General features: G+C 43.4%; 1 protein-coding gene across 8 annotated transcripts in view; it reads right to left on the bottom strand.

Annotated features, from left to right (window-relative positions):
- EPHA5 (EPH receptor A5) overlaps nucleotides 1–23,797 on the bottom strand; it is a 255,158-nt gene that overhangs the window by 50,505 nt on the left and 180,856 nt on the right. For 4 of the 8 annotated variants that reach the window (XM_081836263.1, XM_081836268.1, XM_081836265.1 and 1 more), the window contains 3 exons: nucleotides 17,361–17,485; nucleotides 10,551–10,710; nucleotides 1,566–1,671 (listed from right to left, as the gene is read on the bottom strand). In XM_081836263.1, the coding sequence (XP_081692389.1) occupies nucleotides 1,566–1,671; nucleotides 10,551–10,710; nucleotides 17,361–17,485 (391 nt within the window). The remainder of the gene's footprint in view (nucleotides 1–1,565; nucleotides 1,672–10,550; nucleotides 10,711–17,360; nucleotides 17,486–23,797) is intronic. The other 4 variants (XM_081836267.1, XM_081836270.1, XM_081836264.1 and 1 more) reach the window with 3 other exon arrangements.

The raw sequence follows: 23,797 nt of genomic DNA, 5'->3' as shown, positions 1-23,797 counted from the left end.
ATGGATCAGCTATTGTCTTTTTCCGATTCTCATCTCCCTCCCTCGTCCCCCATGGCTCAACTCAATATGATGAGCGCTTCCTGTGCAATAGCAACCTTACATGAATCCAGACCTACAGTAAGGTTATCCTGATGAGTTGATGGGTTGTCGGGGCCACATTTTGCCCATCGTGCAGAGAGCAGATTGCCATTCTGCTGACTAGGCAAAGTAAAATAGGTGCTCACCTCTGTATAATAATAACAATAATAGCAATAAATTTTTATTTATACCCTGCCCTTCCCTGACCAAGGCCGGGCTCAAGGCAGCTAACACTGAATAAAAATACAGTAAAAACATTTTTTTAAAAAACCAAACAGTTGATTAAAATATAAGTTAGAATACAGTTTAAAATGCAGCCTCATTTTAGTGGTAGCCTATAGATCAAAGCCATAAGGGGAGAAAATGTCAAATATTCACCAGGGCCAACTATCCATGCTAGTCCTACATGGGCCAGCAAAAAGAGACAAGGGAAAATTTATATACAAAATCCCATATAAGGGGTTCCATCAAAAAAAAAATAATAATAATAAAAAATAGGTGGGGGTCAGACTGAGTCCAGCCCAAAGTCCAGGTGGAACAGCTCCGTCTTGCAGTCCCTGTGGAAAGCTATCAAATCCCACAGGGCCCTGATGGTAGGGCATTCCACCAGGCCGGGGCCAGAGCTGAAAAGGCCCTGGCCCTGGCTGAGGCCAATCTAACCTCCTTGGGGCTCGGGACTTCCAAAGTGTTGTCATTTATGTCCTCTGTGGGGCATACCAGGAGAGGCGGTCCCATAGGTACAAGGGTCCTAGGCCACATAGGGCTTTAAAGGTCAAAACCAGCACCTTAAACCTGACCCTGTACTCCACCGGGAGCCAGTGCAGCTGGTATAGGACCGGATGGATGTGATCCTGTGGCAAGGACCCTGTAAGGAGTCTCACCGCAGCATTCTGAACCCTAGAGACATGCATCCTAGGGAAGCATAGGTGAAGCTCTCTTTGCAGAGAGAATATCCAGCGGTAGAGCAAGCTGATGGAGCATCTGGGGTGGTGTGTGTGCCCTGTGCCAGGGGCGGGGCCAGCCACGTGTGGGGTGGGGCGAGCCGGGGCAGGATGCTCCACAGGGCCTCCAAGGAGTCTGCCTAACTCCTCCCACTCAGCCGCCCTACAGCTGAGGGGAAGGTGGCGGGTAGACCATTTGGGGCAGCGCAGAGCCTATGGGCACACAAGCCACCGTGTCACTGCCAGGAGAGACACGTGGCTCGGGCACGCTGCATGCCCCGCGGTGAATGCCGCCTGGCATTTTGTCACCCCCTCAGTGGTGACACCTGGTGCAACCCATCCCCACTGCACCTCCCTTCCTCCACCCCTGAGAATATCGCCCCATGTTTAATAGACTACAGTGCTTCCATGTTCTCTAGTTTGTGAAGAAACGTGCTGCAAATACAGCTGGCTAGATTGAAGTAAAAGGGGAGGTCAGTGGAGGGTGGAGATACAGACAGAGGGAAAAAAGTGTTGAGTACAAAATTACAAGCTTTTGCCCCTTACCTTCCGCTGAGAAGGAAACCAATAACAACAGCCAAGAGGATTATTCCCACTGTAACAGACACAGCAATTATAGGAATCTGGCTCTGATCGCTGGATGCAGCTACTGCTGAGAGAAGAGACAAAAAGGGAGATTAAGGTTAAAACTGCCATCAACCTCCAGGACGGGCCCTGCTTCAAGCCTGATAGAGAGGAGCTGTTGTTGCTTAAATAATTCTTTAGCATGTCTGGCTTTTTTGTCACTTTGTTATTTTGGAAAGAAAATAATGACAAACCTGTGTTTTTAGTTTTAGCAAGCCTGCCGAGGTCAAGGAACTGATTTTGTGCAAGCTGCATTTTGCCTGTTATGGAGGTGTGCGGACGCTGCCTTGCTTCCCAGAGAAACTTTGTAATTTTTTTGTATTTCCGCTCAAAGCAGCAACTTCCTAAATTGCCTGGAAACTGAACTTCAGACGAAGTTTGATGGCAACTCCATTTGTTCAAACTGTAAAGTTCTAACTCCATTTGTTCAAACTTTATGTTTTGTGCACACAGAGACCTGATTTGCATGTAATACTAAGCTAGGGTTACCAGACATCCCCATTTCCCAAGGACAGTCCCCAGATTTGCGAATAAGTCCCTGGACTTCATCTAATGTCCCCGGGAAATGCGGCAGTCTCAGCAGCCCAGAGTAGTTGACTCTGGCTGGCTTCAGGAGCCCATATGATGGTGGTTCAGGGGCTCTCAGATGCAGCTTCCGGGCTGCCTCCACCTTCCCTGACCCCAGCAACTCAGCTGTGAAGGGAGGCTTCATGCTGCCTATCAAAGCAGCCTCCCAACTCCTACTTGCGTGCAGGCAGGGATCTCTCAGCTGTGAAGGGAAGCTTCACGCTGTCTATCAGAGCTTGCGTGCAAGCAGGAGGGGGCAGGGATCTCTCAGTTAGGCATCGGGAAGCCTCCCTTCCCAGCTGAGGGATCCCAGCACCCTCCTGCTTACACAGAAGTAGGAGTTGGGATGGGGCTGCTCCAAAAGGCAGTGTGAAGCCTCGCTTCCCAGCTGAGGGATCCCCGCACCCTCCTGCTTGCACGCAAGTAGGAATGGGATTGGGGCTGCTCCGATGGGGAAGGAGGCATTGCGCTGCCCGAGCCATGCCACCCCTCTCGGCTCTCCTTCTCCGCCCTCCATGCCTGACCCACCGTGCACCGCTTCACCACCAACACCAACACCACTGAAGAACCAACAACTCAGGGGCTGCCCAGGCTCATGGAGAAAGGAGATAGAAGCCTCGGAGGAAGGAGAAACATGGTGGGGCAGATGAAGGTGATGGACTTCATAGAATTGGCAGAAATGACTGGCAGAATCCGAGACCAGGGAGAAGAGTTGGTGGAAGAAGATTGGAAGAAATTTAAAGGTTATCTACAGAAATATTGTAAAATTAAGGAATGTTAGAAAGATGTTGGAATGAAGTTACATGGCTTTAGCAGAAATGTTAGAAAGAATTAAGTATAATAGATTGAAATTGGATTAAAGGAAAAAATAATGTTAGAATTTGTTAAGTTAAATGACAGGACAGAAATTTGAGGAAGATGGAAAGGATTTGCTGAAACAATTCGAAGTGGAATACAAAAAAAGGGAGGTGTAAGGAGGTCGCTGAAACAAGTAAAAGAAAGTTAATAACATTGAAAGTATTGGTTGTGTTTCTTTTTTCTCTTTTTTAAAATTGTTTTTGTTTTATTTTTGTTATGTATATGTAATATTTTTGTCTTTGTATTGTATTGTATGGTTTTGTTATGTTTAATTCTTTTTCTTTTTTCTCTCTGTAACTTTCAAAACTTTAATAAATATTATTATTTTTTTTTAAAAAAAAGGAGAAACATGGTGGTTGAGGTCAAGGCGGCAGCCGCCCCTCTGCCACTGCCATTGCTGCAGCATCAGCATCCAGAATGTGTGGTATTTATTTATTTAAAGTGACCGCGGATTCATTGAGAAAAAATCTGGTAACCTTATACTAAGCCAAACCATGGTTTTGTGTGAATGTGGGGGTTCCCAGAAATGAGACCACTATGCTCCTCCCCCAATCCTCCTGCTGTAACACTACCCCAAGTTAAGCTATGGTTTGGCTTAGAATGCTGTCCAAACCTGGGCTTGTGGCCTGTCTTGCTCCAGACTAACCATGAGCTATAACTAAGGTCTGCTCTTCATTTACCACATGTGGTTTGTCCGGAGTGAGACAAATCATGAGCCGGGCTTGGGGAGACACACTCAGCCAAACTATGGCTTAGCCCCGGTAGTGCAGAAGTCACGACCTCCTCTCCCAGAACTCACGCATTTGTGGCAAGCCATTCTTTGACTTAGTGTGATGTGAAAAATGAAACACGGTATTTGATCAGTAAATCACCAGCTGAGCAGCATGGAATTAAATGATAGTCAATAGTTATGCTTTCATAACGATTGGACGGACACAGATACATTGCAAACTGTCCATTAGAGTTCTAATTAGTGCTGCAGATTTAGAGACAGAAGAGGCAGTTATCAACAAGTTTCGCTGTGATGGGGAGCCCTCAAAAATCCCACTTCAGATTCTACTCCTCTCTCTGATTCCCAAGAAAACATTCTGCTCTAACTGGAATTCTTTCCCAGTGAAGAGAAATCCAGCATCAATTCAATTTGGTAACTGTAACAGCATTTACTTGTTTCTGAGAGTTTTCTAAAGGCAGTTCATTAATAACTGAAAAGCATTTTCACTGGGCAATCCTATGTGTGTCTACTCAGAAATAAGTTCCAGTGTGTTCCATGGGCTTTATTCCCAGGTAAGTGATTATAGAATTGAAGCTTTAGACAGATTTCATTAGAATTGGCTGTTCCCATAAAAATAATAATCTAGGCAATGCTTCTGATTTACATGGTAGACCTTTATAACATTATTATGGGTATTTCTGCTCAGAAGTTTAAGGTCAGGATGGCAATAGACCAACGGTGTCAAAATGCCAGCAGGTTATTTATAAATAACCTGAAACACGATTACTGAATTACTCTGAAATAGAAACTTTTCTACTGTATCCAAGATTCACAATAAGAGATTTATCTGGCACTATAATAAGGTTTTGTTTCTACTTATAGGACATGATTAATGGTTAATGCAATATAAAATACATTAAATAGATCATTTTTATTACATTAATGTTTGCATCATGGAGCTCTTTTCTCTATTAATAGATTGCTCATTGACTCCATGGCTCTTGTCTCCTTTTCCTTTAAAATCTATTTCATTTTAAAAAGGTAACATTCAATGAAAATGAGAAAACTGACAGCATTAAAAGAGAGAGAGAGCAGATTATAAGAGCTCAAGACAAGCAATCAAAGGCTGGCAAATTTAAATTTAGAAAACAAATGGAGAGAGTGGGTTTCTATTCAAAAGGGAAATGAAGGGATTTTTCTCCCTGTCACTAAATATTTCCTTAATTGAAATTATATGGAAATGTAATAAACATGTCAATTGTACAATTTTAAACAGGCACGAATGCATAAATATTAGTGGCGAGTGAAATTTAACCAAGCCAATAGGCTAAAGAGTGGACATTTTTATTCATTATAGTGACTTCAAGTCTTTAAGTCTTCAGTCTGCCAGTCCCTGATGCAATACTGCATATCTTACTCTGTGGTCTTGTTGTCCTAAAAATGAACGTTCCTCACTCCCACCCCATGTTAACTGGCTGCTGTCAGTGGGGTGGGAATGCACACCAGAATGTCTTCAGGACACAGGGTAAGATGTGCTAAATAAGGAGTGGAAGATTTAAGGCTTGAGGACTCTTCTTAATTATTTTTACTAGGTAGGTAAAGGTAAAGGGACCCCTGACGGTTAAGTCCAGGCGCGGATGACTCTGGGGTTGCAGCACTCATCTCGCTTGGCCGAGAGAGCTGGCGTACAGCTTCCAGGTCATGTGGCCAGCATGACTAAGCCGCTTCTGGAGAACCAGAGCAGCGCACGGAAACGCGTTTACCTTCCCGCCAGAGCGGTACTTATTTATCTACTTGCACTTTGACGTGCTTTTGAACTGCTAGGTTGGCAGGAGCAAGGACCAAGCAACGGGAGCTCACCCGGTCGCGGGGATTTGAACCGCTGACCTTCTGATCAGCAAGCCCTGGGCTCTGTGGTTCAGACCCCAGCGTCACCTGCATTTACTAGGTAAGGTAAAGGTTAGGGTTATGGGGTTGGGGTGCTCATCTTGCTTTCAGGCCGAGGGAGTCGCCGTTTGTCGACAGACAGCTTTCTGGGTCATGTGGCCAGTATGACTAAACTGCTTCTGGCGCAATGGAACACCATGATGGCAACCAGAGTGCATGGAAATGCCATTTACCTTCTCGCCACAGCAGTACCTATTTATCTACTTGCACAGGTGTGCTTTCGAACTGCTAGGTAGACAGGAGCTGGGACAGAGCAACGGGAGCTCACCCCATTGTGTGGATTTGAACTGTCAACCTTCTGATCACCAAGCCCAAGAGGCTCAGTGGTTTAGACCACAGCGCCACCACAAGTTCCAATGCTAGCTCAAGAGGGCATCCACATACTCAGTCCAGCACAAAAACCCAGCCTTGGTTTTCTCCAAAACTTTGTTTCAGCAACGTGTTTGCTTGCGGGGTGAGGAGGAATCTTTTAGTTGTTGCTTTTTTGGGACAAATTGTGAGTCAGAATTACTAGATGTTACAGAAATTAGAATTATTACTAGCTGTTACAGCAAGGGGGATGACGACAACAATATAGCAATGTTTTCTGCTGGAGCCCAGACTTCCTCGTAATATGTAATTTTCTGCCCTAATGAAGGACAGCAATGAAACACTTTTGTTTATTTACAGAGATTGTATACAACCCAAAGCAGTATAAAATAAGAAATGTGAATGCAGAAAAATTAAATTGTGCCTATAATATACCACATATGTAAAACCTGCATACCTCAACCTCTTGAGGTATATATGTGAATCAAACAGAAGTGAAACATATATCAGCATATCAAGTTGCCTTACACTGAGTCAGATATTGTCTCCATCTCATCAAGTTGCTCTAAACAGCAAAGGCTGTCCATCACATTTGTGGTTGGAGGTCTTTCTTGAGAACTGGAGATGCCCAGGATTGAAGCTGGCATGTTTTTCTATCTGTTAAAGTTTTGCTTCCGCAATAAAGCCTCACTAGAAATAGCATCAACAGCCAACAACCCAAGTAAAGGACCAATAAATAAATCAACCCCCCCAAAGATGGATGGAATAGGTATGTTTCTGTTTGTCTTCTTTCGAAGACAAGATATGATGCCAGTTGTTCGTGGTCAAATTATGGTTGGAAAAGTTGGCTATCATTGACACAAGCAAAGAAATTTAGCATGTGGTCTAGGATCTAAGAGTTGCTAGGGGAAGAGGCTTGAACTGAACTAAGCAAGCAGAATTTCTGAGTATTTCTTACTTCCCCAGTGCTATAGTAGTCTAGTGCAAACTGCTTTTGCAACTCCCCACAATTTGAAAGGCAGCTTTCCCCTCTGTCGTGAAGGTACTTCTGCTAGAAAAATCTAGGCCTGGAAATCTCTTTGGAATAAGATGCATAGTTCTCTGGATTCTGGCCATAGTCACACTTCTCAAAATATTACTACCAGAAACACCTTTTAACACAATTCACATCAGAAACTGGATTCCAAGCTTGCACAAGTGGAATCACAGCCTCCAGGTCTATACTGAGTTGTAATTCTCTCACAACATGTCATGAGTAGAAACCAGTTTTACAACACATTATTTTCAACTAGAAGGATGAAGACTTTATTTAATATTTTTTACCAGCAGAAAACAGAGAAAAATCATCAACTCCTTGGAAAAAGCTGCAGAGCATGATCTCTCTTGCATCTTTCAAAATCTCCAGCTGTGTTTTGGAAATCAGAACTATTTCACTAAATCAAACAAGCTCATTAGCCATTGGTGAGACCTTTCCCCAAATTTCACACCTCCTTTGTAGTAAACAGATATGTCAACATGCTATCCTTCCTCCTTAATCCAACTGCAGAACAAAAGATTCTATTCAATCTCCCCTTTCTTCTAGTCGAACAAAACATTTAAAGGTCATCAGTTGTGGTCTGAAGGGTGACTCTGAACAACCTAAAGTGCTTGGATACAAGGGGAACCAGATAGAGAGATTCAGAGCATATCTACATTACAGATCTAAACTGGTAATTGTTTTCTCCCCCAGGGGGGAAGAAAACAAACAGACATGTAAACCCCTGGAGTTCCAAAATGAGGTTCCAATGTTTTTGTTCGTTTTTTTTGGGGGGGGGAGCCATGACAGTTAAGATGGTAAAAACCTAATATAAAGGTCTGTATTGTAGATCCGCTCTTAGTGAAAGCAGCCTACATTTTCAGACGTTTAAATGGCTGTAAATTCAAGGACCAATGTAGTAAAAACGTCTTCGGTGGGTGGCTTTTTTGGTTACCCATGCAAGATGTTCACGGAGTAATTAAGATAACAATCCTTTAAAAAATGCACGCACACAAAACCCATTTGGAGAGCAGTTAAAAAGCTGTTCACTTCAAAGTGCTCCTCTTAGGAATGTCCAAGATTAGTCTCTTGCCACAACTCAGTACTGAGATCAACCAGTATATTTCCTTGCCACCATTATACCCAGATTCAAGAAGCTTTGAGGAACACAGGAAGTAGCCACCTATTGAGTCAACTGTTGGACCATCTTGCTCTGTATTGTTGAGGGTCAGCAATTTTTTTCAGCAGGTGGCCGGTCCACTGCCGCTCAGACCTTGTGGGGGGCCGGATTATATTTGGGGAAAAAAATATGAATGAATTCCTGTGCCCCACAAATAACCCAGAGATGCATTTTAAATAAAAGCACACATTCTGCTCATGTAAAAACACCAGGCAGGCCCCACAAATAACCCAGAGATGCATTTAAAATAAAAGGACACATTCTACTCATGTAAAAAAAAGTTGATTCCCGGACCGTCCGCAGGCTGGATTTAGACGGTGATTGGGCCGCATCCAGCCCACGGGCCTTAGTTTGCCTACCCATGGTTTACAGTGACTGGTAGAAACTGTCTATGGTTCCTGCCAGGAGTCTCTCCAGCCCTACTTTAAGATGCTGAGGAATGAACCCAGGACCTTCTGTCTGCAAAGCATTTGTTCTGCCAATGAGCTATCGCCCTTTAGGATAACTTCACCAAATGTACACCAAATATTTACACATTTTCTGAAAAGAAAAACCATGTCCCCTAAAAATATAATGTGTGAATGAGATAAAATAAAGGCACAATTGAATCAGACAGCTGGGAGGACTCAGGTTTTCTGCCATGTGACCTGTGGAAGATTTGAAGTTCTGTTTGTCCACCATGGTTTTAGCACAGGGTATATGGAACCCTGCTTGTGGCAGGCAGTATGGTCCTTGCTTTCTTCAGATGTATAGCCAACCTATTAACATTCCAGAGGTTTTTTATTTATTTTAAAGGACCTGAACAATATGTGAGAAGTTACAGATAGGTAGCCGTGTTGGTCTGCCATAGTCAAAACAAAACAAATTCCTTCCAGTAGCACCTTAAAGACCAACTAAGTCAGTTCTTGGTATGAGCTTTCGTGTGCATGCACACTTCTTCAGATACACTGAAACGGAAGTTTCCAGAACCTTCTATATAGTGAGAAGGTGGGGAGGGGTATTACTCAGAAGGGTGGTGGGAATGGGTGATTGGCAGATAGCTGTGATGAGCCTGTTGACGACTCTTAACGACTGCAATAGGTCTTACAGGAAAAAGCAAGGGGTGAAAAGGTGAAAAATGGCTTTGTCATGTATAATGAGATAAGAATCCAAGGTCTTTGTTCAGACCAGGTTTCTCCATGGTTTTGAGTTTGGTGATAAGTTGTAATTCAGCAGCTTCTCTTTCCAGTCTATTTCTGAAATTCCTTTGTAGTAAAACAGCTACTTTGAGATCTTGTATAGAATGTCCTGGGAGATTGAAATGTTCTCCTACTGGTTTCTCTGTCTTGTGATTCCTGATGTCCGATTTATGTCCGTTTATTCTTTGGCGTAAGGTCTGGCCTGTTTGTCCAATATAGAGAGCTGAAGGACACTGTTGGCATTTTATGGCCATGGAGAAACCTGGTCTGAACAAAGACCTTGGATTCTTATCTCATTATACATGACAAAGCCATTTTTCACCTTTTCACCCCTTGCTTTTTCCTGTAAGACCTATTGCAGTCGTTAAGAGTCGTCAACAGGCTCATCACAGCTATCTGCCAATCACCCATTCCCACCACCCTTCTGAGTAATACCCCTCCCCACCTTCTCACTATATAGAAGGTTCTGGAAACTTCTGTTTCAGTGTATCTGAAGAAGTGTGCATGCACACGAAAGCTCATACCAAGAACTGACTTAGTTGGTCTTTAAGGTGCTACTGGAAGGATTTTGTTTTGTTTTGAATATGTGAGAAGATTGTTACATTTCAGTATATACAGTGGTACCTCGGGTTAAGTACTTAATTCGTTCTTAACCTGAAACTGTTCTTAACCTGAAGCACCACTTTAGCTAAGGGGGCCTCCTGCTGCTACTGCGTCGCTGCAGCACGATTTCTGTTCTCATCCTGAAGCAAAGTTCTTAACCTGAAGCACTATTTCTGGGTTAGCAGAGTCTGTAACCTGAAGCGTATGTAACCTGAAGCGTATGTAACCCGAGGTACCACTGTGTTGGGGCAGAGGGTGACGATAGAAGAAGAGGTTCTTTAGCATTCAGACTTCAGAGAAGATTTAAGTTTGAAATTCTGGAGGAGAAGCAAGCTGGTGAAATATGTGCTGAGCTTTCCCTCACCACGCTTATGAATGATGCGTCTGAACACACAAGGCCACAAAGGGCTCCGGCGAGACAGGGAGAAGAGAGGGAGGAGATGGAGGCTGACGTGTCCCCTGCAAAGATATCGATCTGCTGACTCTTTCCTATTAACCATTACAGAGACATGGGCAGACAGTAATTAAAATGACTTACACACTGGGCTGGTTTCAAACTCAAATCTTCGGCTGAAGCTGCCGTACCCTGCTGCGGTCCGTGCTCGGATCTGGAAGACATATGCTGAAGCAGGTTTCAGTCCATCTGCGGTAATTTTCGTTTCCTTGGATTTGATGATAGTGTAGCTGGTCTCTTGATCCTTTTTGGTGCACGCACGCATGAATACACACACCCGCACACATACACAGACATAGAAAGGGAAATCTTATAAATAGCAGGCACAAGCTTGGTGGCTATTACTATACAGCAGAAACGCTAGGCTGCTGTCAACACAATGTCTGCAATCTCTTAACCACACTTAAAAGACTGAGAGCCGGCTGCGCGCTCGCTGCCTCCCTTCCTCTCTGAGTGTGAAACATGGTGTAAAGTTGCATCTGCTAAAGGTTTATGCTTTTGTTGGTCTACTTTCACCAGAGTCTGTAATCTAGCTTCAAGCCCTGGTTAAGAATCAATTCAGTCTAACATGAACCTTGATTCTAGATTCAGGTAGGTAGCCGTGTTGCTCTGGCGCAGTCGAAATATACATATATATAAATTACATAAAATAATTGTCCAGTAGCACCTTAGATTGAGGTTGAATCCTGACAAGACAGAAGTGCTGTTTTGGGGGGACAGGAGGCGGGCAGGTGTGGAGGATTCCCTGCTCCTGAATGGGGTAACTGTGCCCCTGAAGGACCAGGTGCACAGCCTGGGAGTCATTTTGGACTCACAGCTGTCCATGGAGGCACAGGTCAAATCTGTGTCCAGGGCAGTTGTTTACCAGCTCCATCTGGTACGTAGGCTGAGACCCTATCTGCCTGCGGACTGTCTCGCCAGAGTGGTGCATGCTCTGGTTATCTCCCGCTTGGACTACTGCAATGCGCTCTATGTGGGGCTACCTTTGAAGGTGACTCGGAAACTACAACTAATCCAGAATGCGGCAGCTAGACTGGTGATTGGGGGCGGCTGCCGAGACCATATAACACCGGTCTTGAAAGACCTACATTGGCTCCCAGTACGTTTCCGAGCACAATTCAAAGCGTTGGTGCTGACCTTTAAAGCCCTAAATGGCCTCGGTCCAGTATACCTGAAGGAGCGTCTCCACCCCCATCATTCTGCCCGGATGCTGAGGTCCAGCGCCGAGGGCCTTCTGGCGGTTCCCTCATTGCGAGAAGTAAAGCTACAGGGAACCAGGCAGAGGGCCTTCTCGGTAGTGCTGCCCGCCCTGTGGAACGCCCTTCCAGCAGATGTCAAAGAGATAAACAACGACCTGACATTCAGAAGACATCTTAAGGCAGCCCTGTTCAGGGAAGTTTTTAACGTGTGATATTTTATTGTATTTTTGCTTTCTATGGAAGCCGCCCAGAGTGGCTGGGGAGGCCCAGCCAGATGGGTGAGGTATAAATAAATTATTATTATTATTATTATTATTATTATTATTATTATTATTAGAGACCAACTAAGTTTGTTCTTGGTATAAGCTTTTGTGTGCATGAAGAAGTGTGCATGCACATAAAAGCTTATACCAAGAATGAACCTTGATGCACACATTTAACCCCAAACCATGGAAGTGGGGAAATGAAGAAATTGAGTCTGCACTTGATTTTGCAACTCTGGATAAAAGGTTAGGAGCGTCACACCTGTGGCACTCCATATATGAAGGGGAGTAAATGAACACTCAGTTTTATATTTAACAGATGTGAGAATGGTAGAGTTGGAAGAGGGCTTGAAGGTCAGCCATTGCAACACCATATTTAAGGCAAGATGCAACAGCATCTTTGGCTGTTAAGTCTGAAGTGAAGGAGAGCCCACCACGTTGTGAGGCAGTCTGTTCACTTGTCAAATGAGGTTGTACCATTAAAAAGGAAAGTTTCTTCTGTGTTTAGCTGAAATGTGCTTCCCTGCCGTTGCTTCCGACCAGGGCCGGATTTAGGTTTGATGAGGCCCTAAGATCCTGAAGGTAATGGGGCCCTTTATATGTCCAGCTGTCCTTTGTCAACAACAAATTGACGCTTTTTTGTGTTGAATATATGCTATATGGTCATTTATGAACCTAATAGGTATCTAAAGCCATTTGCACATAACAAAATATGTATTTTATCATAGTGATTGTTGAACTGAAATACAATTAAGAAGAAGTATATTAATAGTGAAATAATTATTAAGCTCTAACTGTATGTAGGTTGAATTTTATTTGTTATCTATCTTATATTTTGGAAATGTACATCCGAGGTTTTTTTTTCCTTTAATTTTTTTTGGGCCAAGAGAGTGGGGCCCTAAGTTATAGCTTGTTTAGCTTATACGTAAATCCAGCACTGCTTCTGATCTTTTCTTCTGAAGCAACAAAGTGTGTTCCATCTTCTGTGGGACAAATCTTCAGATATCTGAAGGCTGCTATTGCGTCTCCCCTTAACTTTCTATTCTCCAGGCTATAACATGCTCAGATCTTTTAAGTGCTCCTTGTGGGTCTTGGTTTCTCGTGCTGGGTCATGTTCAACTTGACCTCAAGATCCTTCATCACCCTGGTCTCCCTCCACTGGAAATGCTCCAGTTTGTCCCTCCTTAAAGTGTGGCACCCAGAACTGGCCGTAACAGAACTAGGTGGGGCAGAATGGATCTACAGCCCTCTGCAGGACCTCTGAGCTAAATAGGGGAAGGACAAAGGGCACACCTCCAAGCCCTGCCCCAATGACCTCACATGTACCACCTCCATGTCAGACCTGCCCCTGGGGTCCTCTAAGTTGTCTGAACATGATTAGAAGCCTCCTTGTGATAATTCAGGGTTCCCCAATACAGGGAGGCATCTAAGCATGTTCAGTTGAACATGGTTGCAAACCCCCTTCAGACACATCTGCACAGTGCATGAAGATCAGGGGTGGAATGAGCACAGGTGAGAACGGGGTTTGTGAATGCACCTCTGTAGCTCAGCCATCACATGCAGAAACTGAACACCTTAAGAGGGCTTATTACTTCTCATGATGTTGACATTATGTGCCCAGTAATGCCTAACATGGCATTTGCTATTTTAGCAGCTGCCTCATGTTCAACCTCTGGTGAATTAAGACACTTGGATCCTATTCACATTTACTTTGCTGCAGCCAAATTATTGAAAGGATATGTATTTTAAAATATAGATAGGGGTCTCATTTAATGAGAACCTGCAGCTATGAAACTTTTCTAAGCAGTCAAAAGGGATTGTTTGGCTGAAACATGTCTGTCAAATTTAATGTTAATATGGAATCATCTCCCTTTCTATGTGTCTTTATATTCAAAGTGAGAGTTAGATACAGCTAGTTAGGTTTTAAAACTGTACATTTGTATAATACAGTCTGCTTTGCTAATTTGACGAGACTTGAGAGGTTACAATTGCAACAGGATTTTGTGTAATCAAAGCTTGTTGTTGAATTTTAACAGCACAGTAAAATAATACAAGTGCATTTTGCCCTTCATAGAAAATGATCACTTTAGGGTTTATTATCACAATGTGACACAGTGGTTTCTGGGCAGTATATCCTCACATTGCAGTTGGTGGAGGGCATGTTTAAGCGCTCCCCCATGTATAACACACACACACACACACACACACACATTTCCATAGGCTAAAGCCTTGATTGACTTTTTCCTCCTCTTTTTTGGCCTGGGGGAGCATCCAACCATTTGCAATGTTGCAGTAGTACAGTTAAGGAAGGAGCATTATTTGGCACAGGGGGCAGCAACCTAAGGCCCCCCAACTGAGTTGCCTGCTTGCATGCTGCACTAAACTGGTGCAGCATGGTGCTGGGACTCACTTCCACAGCACCAAAAATTGCATCTGTGCAGATGCAGATGCCGAAAACCGCAGGCGCTCGCGATCTGGCCCACGGCGGGATCTCCGCGGGACCGATCCGGCCCAGGCAAGATAAACCTTGCTGACCCCTGATTTGGCATGCCTGCATTTTAAATGTCCTCTCAGTTTGGTCCCTGTAAAGCAATGTGGGAGAACAGAGACCTTGCACAGCAACACTGAACATCTAAAATTCACACCGACATTGCCAGATTGGCATAAATGAATTGCACATTTGCAAATAGCACAAAACTCTGTTCTGGCCAGTCACCTGGGCAGGGACTGATTGAAATCCCCGACTTCACTTGCTGGGAAGGGATAGAAAGAAGACTGGGGAGGGCAAGGCAAGGCTCAAGACTTCCTTTTCTGCCGGCGAGAGTCTTTCTTTCACCAATCCTTCCCAAAAGCCCGATCTAGGCCTTTTCCGGTATTGTATCTATCGCGCTCTAAAATTAAATGCACCCAACTGAGTGAAAAGCTACAAGGCCAATTGTGTGGGTGTCTTCCACCCTCTAACCAGGCATGGCCAAACTTGGCCCTCCAGCTGTTTTGGGACTACTGCTCCCATCACCCCTAGCTAACAGGATCAGTGGTCAGGGATGATGGGAACTGTAGTCCCAAAACAGCTGGAGGGCCAAGTTTGGCCATGCCTGCTGGGTCTAAGCAATGGAAATTTAGGAAGATGCTGCACTGATCCACCCAGTAATATGGTGCCCAGGGTGAGGACAAAAATTCCCCCAGCTTGATGCCCTCTGCAGGGGAACTGCCTGCCCCACCTTAAATATTTCACTGCTTCCTAACAGCACAAAGTCACAAAACAAGGAAGCAGCATGAATAGGAACAGGAATTAAGACTGAACTGCAATCCCGTTGCTGTTTTGAGTAGACTGGTGGTTTGTGTGTGTGTGTGTGTGTGTGTGTGTGTGTGTGTGTGTGTGTGAATGTGTGTGAAAGATCATTTATATTAACTATCAAGCCTAATGGATGTAATAAAAACAAAATGAAGTATGCAGGTTTTATTTCACTAAATTTAAACGACTTTGCTTCGCACCCGCCCCACCCCGCTCACAAAAAAGGCAATTCAAGTACGTCATCTTGATTCTGCATGTTGTATGTGAGCAAGTATACGATCATATTAATTTATTCAAAGCGTTTGCTCAGTAGCTCTTATCAGTGTGCTTTATAAGACGTTATTATGAAGGAAAACAGGCTTACTCTTCCCTCAGAAGAACAAAGAAATTAATCCTGAAGCCTTAAATCTGCTTGGGTGCTTTCCACAGGTATCTGGTTTGCCAGCAGGATACTGAACTTGATGGGACATTGCCGTGATCCAGCAAGCTCTTTTGTGTTCTTAAGTTGTGAAGCCTTTCGTTCTCAGTGGCAGTTGTCCACATCATAATATTAACAGATGTTTGCAATGGATTTAGCCTATGCATTTTATCTGTATGTTGTTCCCTCAAGCCTGTTAGCCTCTTCTGTCCCCACCTGCTGCCAAGAGAACCCATTTCTGACTCTCCCCGTCTCTTCCACCTTTTTTCTCTGACAACCACCACTGTCTGCACACAAATGCTGTTTAGTGCTTTTTTTGCATTCCTAGCTCTCTCAACAGAGTTCAGAAACAAAAACATCAAGAAGAGTTCAGAAGCAAAAACAAGAAGACGGAAGAGTATTCCTAACATACTAGTGATGCTCGAGGAAAAAGTGGAGGTAATTCAGAGCCCCCAAATATATGGGAAACTTCCCTGTCAAGAATTATCAGGATTTCAGGCAGTGGGGCAATGGGTGACAAACTCCTAAACAGCATGGCTGAGTTGTTGACTTTTCTGTCCTCCATTTTGGAGTAAAGCTTCCTGGGGGTGGGGGGGCAGAGTGATATCTCCTCAGTCCTTCGTTTATGATTTCATGTAAGTCTAACCCTCATTTTGATTTTTCATGCACCACAATTCAATACTGAGTTAGTTGTAACTGAACTCAATGATCTCAGTAGGCTTCAGGTTGCCTAACTCTGGGCATATCTGTTCCATGTAGTTAAACTAGTTTGGGAACCATCTTTTCTTCCCTGGCGGGGAGGGAAACACCATTTTGTGGTTTGCCTTAGATGCCAAAATGTCTTGGGCCAGCCCAGCAGATTCACCAAACTACAATTCCCATGTTGTGGGGTTTTGTTTTTTGTTAATTTCAGGGGAAACGAGAACAGCAAAAGTGGCATGAAGTAACTGATTTGGTGTTCTGAAACTATAATACTTGGACAAAGTAAATTCTAGAAGAGCCCAAATCATAGCTGTCAACCTTTTCCTTTTTTTAAGGGAAATTCCCTTATTCCGAATAGGATTCCTCGCAAGAAAAGGGAAAAGTTGACAGCTATGGCCCAAATGTCAACTATAGCAGAACTGCTATGCAGTAGGACAGCGTCTCAGAGACCAAGCTACAAAGTTCCTCCACTCTGATGTAGCTAATTGTACTCTGGGCTTATTAAGATTATATTACAAATTCATCTATGTGATGAATGTTGAACATTTAAATGTGTCTAATAATAATAACAACAACTGTATGACATTTTGGAAAAGCAACAAGAATAAGATCTACTGTATATCCCTCAATCATAGTTAATCAAGCTGCATTCCTGTACACACTTACCTAGGAGTAAGTTGGTGGGGATTACTTCTGAGCAGACATGCACAGGATTGCACTGTCAGTTTTCTTAATTTTAGTGAAATAAAACCGGAACATGAAACTAACAAGAAACCTTAATGTATTTGTTCAACAGAAGCAATGCACTAAGGAAAATAAGTATGCGCACAAACACACACACACACACACACACACACACATCAAGGCTTCCTAAACAGTCACAGTATAATTAATTTGACATGGAGTTACAAACAAAAATTGCTCCATCCCTTTTGAACAGATACGATAATTCTAACCGAGCAGAGGAAGGCAGAAATCGAAGATAGTTAGAACGGTGTTGCAATCAGACAATCACACCTTTTCAAAATATTTGATTTCATACTCCAGGATGATGCCATTGGGTCGATCTGGCTCCTGCCAAGAGAGTGAGATGCTATTTTTGCCGACTTTCCCTTTTTTCACATTTGTGATTGGAGATGGTGCTGCGGAACAGGAGAAGAAATCAAAACAGAGTCAGAATAATTACTATTTTGGATGAAGAAAAAGAAATCTCCCCCTAATGCTGCGCAGCTTTAGAGCTTGTCAAAGTAGATAACAGCTCTTTGTTGTAAGCCGTCTATCAATCCCCGAGCGATAAATGAGTCAGAGTTTAAGAGCAGAATTTCTGCATTTTTCGCCTGGTAGAGAAACTTCTCCAGTAGAAACATAACATTTCCCAGTCTCTTAACCACAAAGCATAAAGCTGGTTTCCTAAGAAAAGCAGCTCTGCTGGATCAGACCACGTTTATCATTGCTGCCTCCTGCCCCACCACCAAGCTCCCCACAGAGCCTCGTAGGAGTCAGGGTGCTCCTCAAAGTATTGCTGCTTGGCTTCTCCACCTGGGAGAACTGGAACGCCTCCCTCTAGTTAAGGCATGTCCGAAGTCCCCTTTGGGGGCTTAATCCAGCCCACCAGTCAGTTTAATCCGGCCGCTGTGGCAGTTTATTCCCTGGGGTAAAGTCCTTAAAAAACCTTGAGAACTTCAATCCTAATAAAAGCTCAACAACTTCAACCCTAAATTGAAACTTCATCAAATCTGGCCCTCTTTGAAAAAAGTTTGGACACCACTGCTCTAGTTGGTGACAACAGAAGTGGGTGAAGCCCGAGGCAGGAGCTTCATCCTGGCCCTATGAGCAGGCCGGCTCCAGTACATTTGCTTGTTAAAAGAATAATCGCCATGTGAAAATAAAGCCTATCAGAGTAGGGTGAGTTGAATTTTTCACCTCTCAAATTCCCAAAATGAGGGGTGCTAAAAAGTTGTGACATGGTTTGGGAACTCAAAATGTATTTTGGTTAAATTGATATGCCATACTTTTCCATGTATAAGACTAGGTTTTGTTTTGTTTTGTTTAAAAATATGTTCAAAATTGTGGGTCGTCTTATACATGCATACAATCTCCCCCCATTTTATCAGTTTTGAGTCTTATACGTGGGGGCTTGTTATACAAGGGAAAATGCGGTAATTTAGTTTTGCTTGGTAAGTAAAAGGTGTGTAAAATTGCACAGAAATTATTAAAAATGATTGCAGTTATATCGTATATTAAAAATTATCATTACTTATGTATTATTATTTAGCATCACCTGACATTTTCAGAAGGTTAAAATTAAAATTCTTTGGTTTTCCGAAAGCAGTTTCTGTGCTTCTTCATCAAACGTAGACTTACCGAGCTAAACATTGCCCAATAAAAAAATAATAACAGAATTGAATTCCTCACACCCCAAAACATATTTTAAGACCCCCTCACTGAAGAAATTTGCAAAATTAAGTTTCACCAACTAAGATGACACGTTCTACTACCAGAGGAAACACCCAAACTCCTACTAAATGATAGAAATGGGTACAGAGAGAAAGTTCTCAAATGTATTGGCTCTAATTGTAGCCTGTCTGGAATTGCTGATGTTGACTAGAGATCCCAAAAGCACAACAGGGCAAGCCACAAAACTCTCTCTGAAAAGCGGGATATTGAATCAATGAATATGGCAAGGTCCAGATCTGCTTCTAATTTTCATTTTCAGCTACATAAGCAGAAATCACCTAGCTTTAAAAATCCATTCCTGTTTCCATGGCTGTCCAGAAGCTTCTGGAAGCAGAATGACGGTTGAAACTATGAGCTGTCAATTTCGGCACCACACCATAGTTAGCATAAAGCATGGTTTCTGATTTTTGGTTTGCTGGCCAACTGCAAATCAGGGTTCGCCATTCCATATATCACACTATAACATAGTTCAGCTTTCTTAACCATAGTTTGGTGTGCTGTCTGAAGTGAGCGATGATGATATTCTTCTTCTTTTTAAACAACAATTACACAGTGGTCAGATTAAAAAAACAAAAAAGCACATCTAGTTCTGTGCTACCAAAGGTGTGCTGAGTCTTAGTTTTTCAAATGTTAGGCTTCTGTGCTGCATGACAAACTCCTTACAATATAAAACTGTTAAAAATGTCTAAGTCATTGGACACCTCAAATAACTACTCAGATAGCAGCCATAACACATTTCCCCCCATTCTTCCTTATGCATTATTCTGGAGTGTTAACCGACTAAAATACCACTTTGGTGATTATTATTTTAAAGGAGTCTACTTTGCAATGCTATTAACGTTTGTGGAGTTAGCGTTTTCAGAGGCCTGAATTTCCGACTGCACCGATCACTAACATGTTCATTAGTTGCCATGTAAAATGCTGTGCTCAACTTTGGGGAAGGAGGCAGGGGAAGAGATAAGAGAAATGGGTAACCCTATACCTAGAGTACTTCAGAAAGGCAGTAACTGTATCCTTTTAGAATCTTCCTCAAAAGAAGTGTTAAGTATAACTGCAAGATAAGGACCAATTAAGCATGTTCAATCGATCTTTGCGGTTCAGGCACGAAACCATAGCTACTTTGCATCCTCCATACATCTAAATTACAAAACTCTGAAGTGAAGGAAGAAGGTATGCATCTTTTAGCTTTCTTTGTCAAACAAAACGTAATACAATCTCTGCAATCAGACAAAGTCTGCAATCATTCTATTTTAAAAGCTGGAAATGAGATACCATGTAATATGATCACAGGGGGAAAGGACTGCTGTAAAAAAACAAAAAACAAACCAGTATTTTAAAGGTCATTGGTACTACAAGGACAATATCCTCTGAATAAGTGGAAACCAAATTAGTGAACCATTTGATTTATTGTCTTTGCACCCTGTCCTCAAACAGGTTCCCAAGACGGTTTATAAAAAGTTAAAATTACTATAAACAAGAAACATTCAAATGAGAAGATTTAAACTCTAAAGTATTACAAAAAACAGTGTTGTAGAAGCAAAACAGTTTCTAAAAAGTCATGAAAAGAACATGTTGCTACTTTTATAAAGAGAGGCAGGCTAAGGGAACATATTTAATCCTGACTGTTCAGAGAAACTTGCACATCTATGTTAACTATTCTAAACTTAAGTTTCCACGCAGGGAGTTCGCTCATAAATAGAACTGTCCACACGGTTTGATGTAAAACCAAATTTGAAGTGAACCTCAGCTGGAAAAGCAGAGGAACTTTGAGGTAAGGGAGAAGAGTTCAAAAATCTTTTTTTTAAAGGTAAAGGTAAAGGACCCCTGACAGTAAAGTCCAGTTGCAGATGATTCTGGGGTTGCGGCGCTCATATCGCTTTACTGGCCAAGGGAGCCGGCATTTGTCCGCAGACAGTTTTTCTGGGTCATGTGACCAGCATGGCTAAGCCGCTCCTGGTGAAACCAGAGCAGCGCACGGAAATGCCATTTACCTTCCCGCCAGAGTGGTACCTATTTATCTACTTGCACTTTTTGGCATGCTTTCGAACTGCTAGGTTGGCAGGAGCTGGGACCGAGCAACGGGAGCTCACCCTGTCTTGGGGATTCAAACCGCTGACCTTCTGATCAGCAAGCCCAAGAGGCTCAGTGGTTTAGACCACAGCCCCACTTTAAAAGTCTTAGGCCTTTGAAATCCTGAATTGCTTGTCAGTGGAATTTGCCGAAAGCTAATTTCAGATAGACAAGACAAACAGACAGATATCAAATATATATGAATGTCACTCAAAAGTTAAATACCCGAATAATTTTTTACATAAGCTAAAAGAATTTTGCAGGGTGTGGATAAATTTTCTCTTCAAAATATTGCATGTATTTATCCACAGTTATTTGCCACTCATGAGAGCTGGCAAATTTTGGTAAAATCTGGCTGGCTGGCAGGCATCCATTGTGTCTTATTTTTAAGGGAGAAACAAAAACCTATGTGGGGGAAAAAGCAGACAATTGTGAACAGATGAATGCTGGCATGGAAAGATTTTGACAAGTCCCCGTAGCCATTCTCTGAACACATAGCTGCTTTGCATGAAAGAGAATCTATGGCTTATCCTAATGAAAGCTGTTATTACTATTATTGTTGTTGTTGTTATTATTATGCATGAAAAGCACAATGAACATCACACTGCCTTGTTTTCATCTTAAGTAGACAAGGTGGAGGGTTGATCATGTTACTCTGCCTGTACAGAGAAGTTTGCAAAGAGCTATATAATTTTATGATTATGTTCATTGCTTTTATCTCTTACCAAATGCTCTTTTCTTAATTTCACTCTCCTCCACACACACAAACACCTACACTCTGACTTCATGGGAACAATAATGTTTAACGTTGGCTGCAAAAAACAACGATCAAAATGCTTTTAATCTTCTAAGGTTCAGCTGAGAAGTCAAAACAGAACTTCTTACATCTAGGGACATTAATGACTAAATAAAAATAAGGCACCCCACACCTACAATCTCAGACTTTCTTGCCCGGCTTGGCACTTCACTCTTCCTTGTACCAAGCTAATCATCTGTAGTCTCAGTTCTTTGCTGAATAACTGTGATGTCTTCAGATAGCATCAGAACAGAAATGTGAAATAATAGATACCTTTCCCAGCCAAGCTCTGGGGAGATAGTGCAGGCAAGAAGAAGAAGAAGAAGAAGAAGAAGAAGAAGAAGAAGAAGAAGAGGAGGAGGAGGAGGAGGAGGAGGAGGAGGAGGAGGAGGAGGAGGAGGAGGAGTTTGGATTTGATATCCCGCCTTTCACTCCCCTTCAGGAGTCTCAAAGCGGCTAACATTCTCCTTTCCCTTCCTCCCCCACAACAAACACTCTGTGAGGTGAGTGGGGCTGAGAGACTTCAAAGAAGTGTGACTGGCCCAAGGTCACCCAGCAGCTGCATGTGGAGGAGCAGAGACGCGAACCCGGATCCCCAGATTACAAGACTACCGCTCTTAACCACTACACCACACTGGCTCTCAAATGGCAAAAGGACATGGCACCGAGAGGCTGCTCAGGAACAGCTGGAAGAACCGGTGTTTGTATAATAATAGGTGCCATGAACCAGGGCTTCAATAACTACTATGGATTCTTCTGCCATTATCCAGTCTGCAAATATTTCACTTGCTCTCCCAGTACTGCCCCTCTAAAAATTAGTATCATTGCAAGACAACGTCTCACTAAATGCCTTGCACTACATGCTGCCGTCCATTTCTCTTTTGCAGCTGAAGAAGTGGACTTTAACCTTTAAATGCTTATTGTTGTTGTTGGCATCCGTCTGTCTCGAGAGACAGTGGCGTGTGCCTCCAGAGGTGAAGTCAAATCACAGTGAACTCTCTGGGACGCAAGCCTGGCCTGTGTGTATGGTGGTCCTGGGTGGCCCAGATGACAAGACCCCTCTTGGCTCTGCTGATGTGGTCAAAAGGAAAGAAGAAGAAGAAGAAGAAGAAGAAGAAGAAGAAGAAGAAGAAGAAGGGGGTTGGATTTGATATCCTGCTTTATCACTACCCTAAGGTAAAGGTAAAGGGACCCCTGATGGTCCAGTCATGACCGACTCTGGGGTTGCGGCGCTCATCTCACTTTATTGGCTGAGGGAGCTGGCGTACAGCTTCCGGGTCATGTGGCCAGCATGACTAAGCCGTTTCTGGCAAACCAGAGCAGTGCACGGAAATGCCATTTACCTTCCCGCCAGAGTGGTACCTATTTATCTACTTGCACATTGACGTGCTTTTGAACTGCTAGGTTGGCAGGATATCACTACCCTTAGGAGTCTCAAAGCAGCTAACAATCTCCTTTCCCTTCCTCCACCACAACAAACACTCTGTGAGGTGAGTGAGGCTGAGAGACTTCAGAGAAGTGTGACTAGCCCAAGTTCACCCAGCAGCTGCATGTGGAGGAGCGGGGACGCGAACCTAGTTCACCAGATTATGAGTCCACCACTCTTAACCACTACACCACACTGGCTATACATCTGGCACCAGCTTGGCTGCAGGAGTTACCATGAGGAGGCATACAAGGCACCATCCAACTGTCTTAGGGACTCCACTCCAGATTTGTGGCGCTTACTGCTTAGCCTTTTCTTCTCCCAAAGATGTCCCACAAGGCAGTAGGCACGCATTTTTCCTCGAGGTTTACTCCTGATGCGTTTCTCATGATTGAGAAAGGTGGTAGAGGTTTAGGGTCAGCAACCTGGGCTAACTTCCCACGTTGATGACCCCCATCTGCCCCTCACTTCCCTCTACAGCAGCCTTTCTCAACCTGAGGCCAGAGCTCAGGGATGATGGGAGTTGTAGTCCAACAACATCTGGGGACCCACAGGTTGAGAACCGCTGCTCTACCGCATGTGCAGAAACTGCCTTCTCAACTGTTGGACCAGCGCCGTAGCTAGCCACTTGGAGTGACGCATTGCACCCTGAGTCTGGGGCGGGGCGAGCCGGGGCAGGGCATGCTGCGTAGAGCCTCCAAGGAT

Source organism: Podarcis erhardii (genome assembly GCF_964252035.2).
Source record: "Podarcis erhardii genome assembly, chromosome: 13".
Taxonomy (NCBI): Eukaryota; Metazoa; Chordata; class Lepidosauria; order Squamata; family Lacertidae; genus Podarcis; species Podarcis erhardii.
This window is presented reverse-complemented; position numbering and strand designations above follow the sequence as displayed.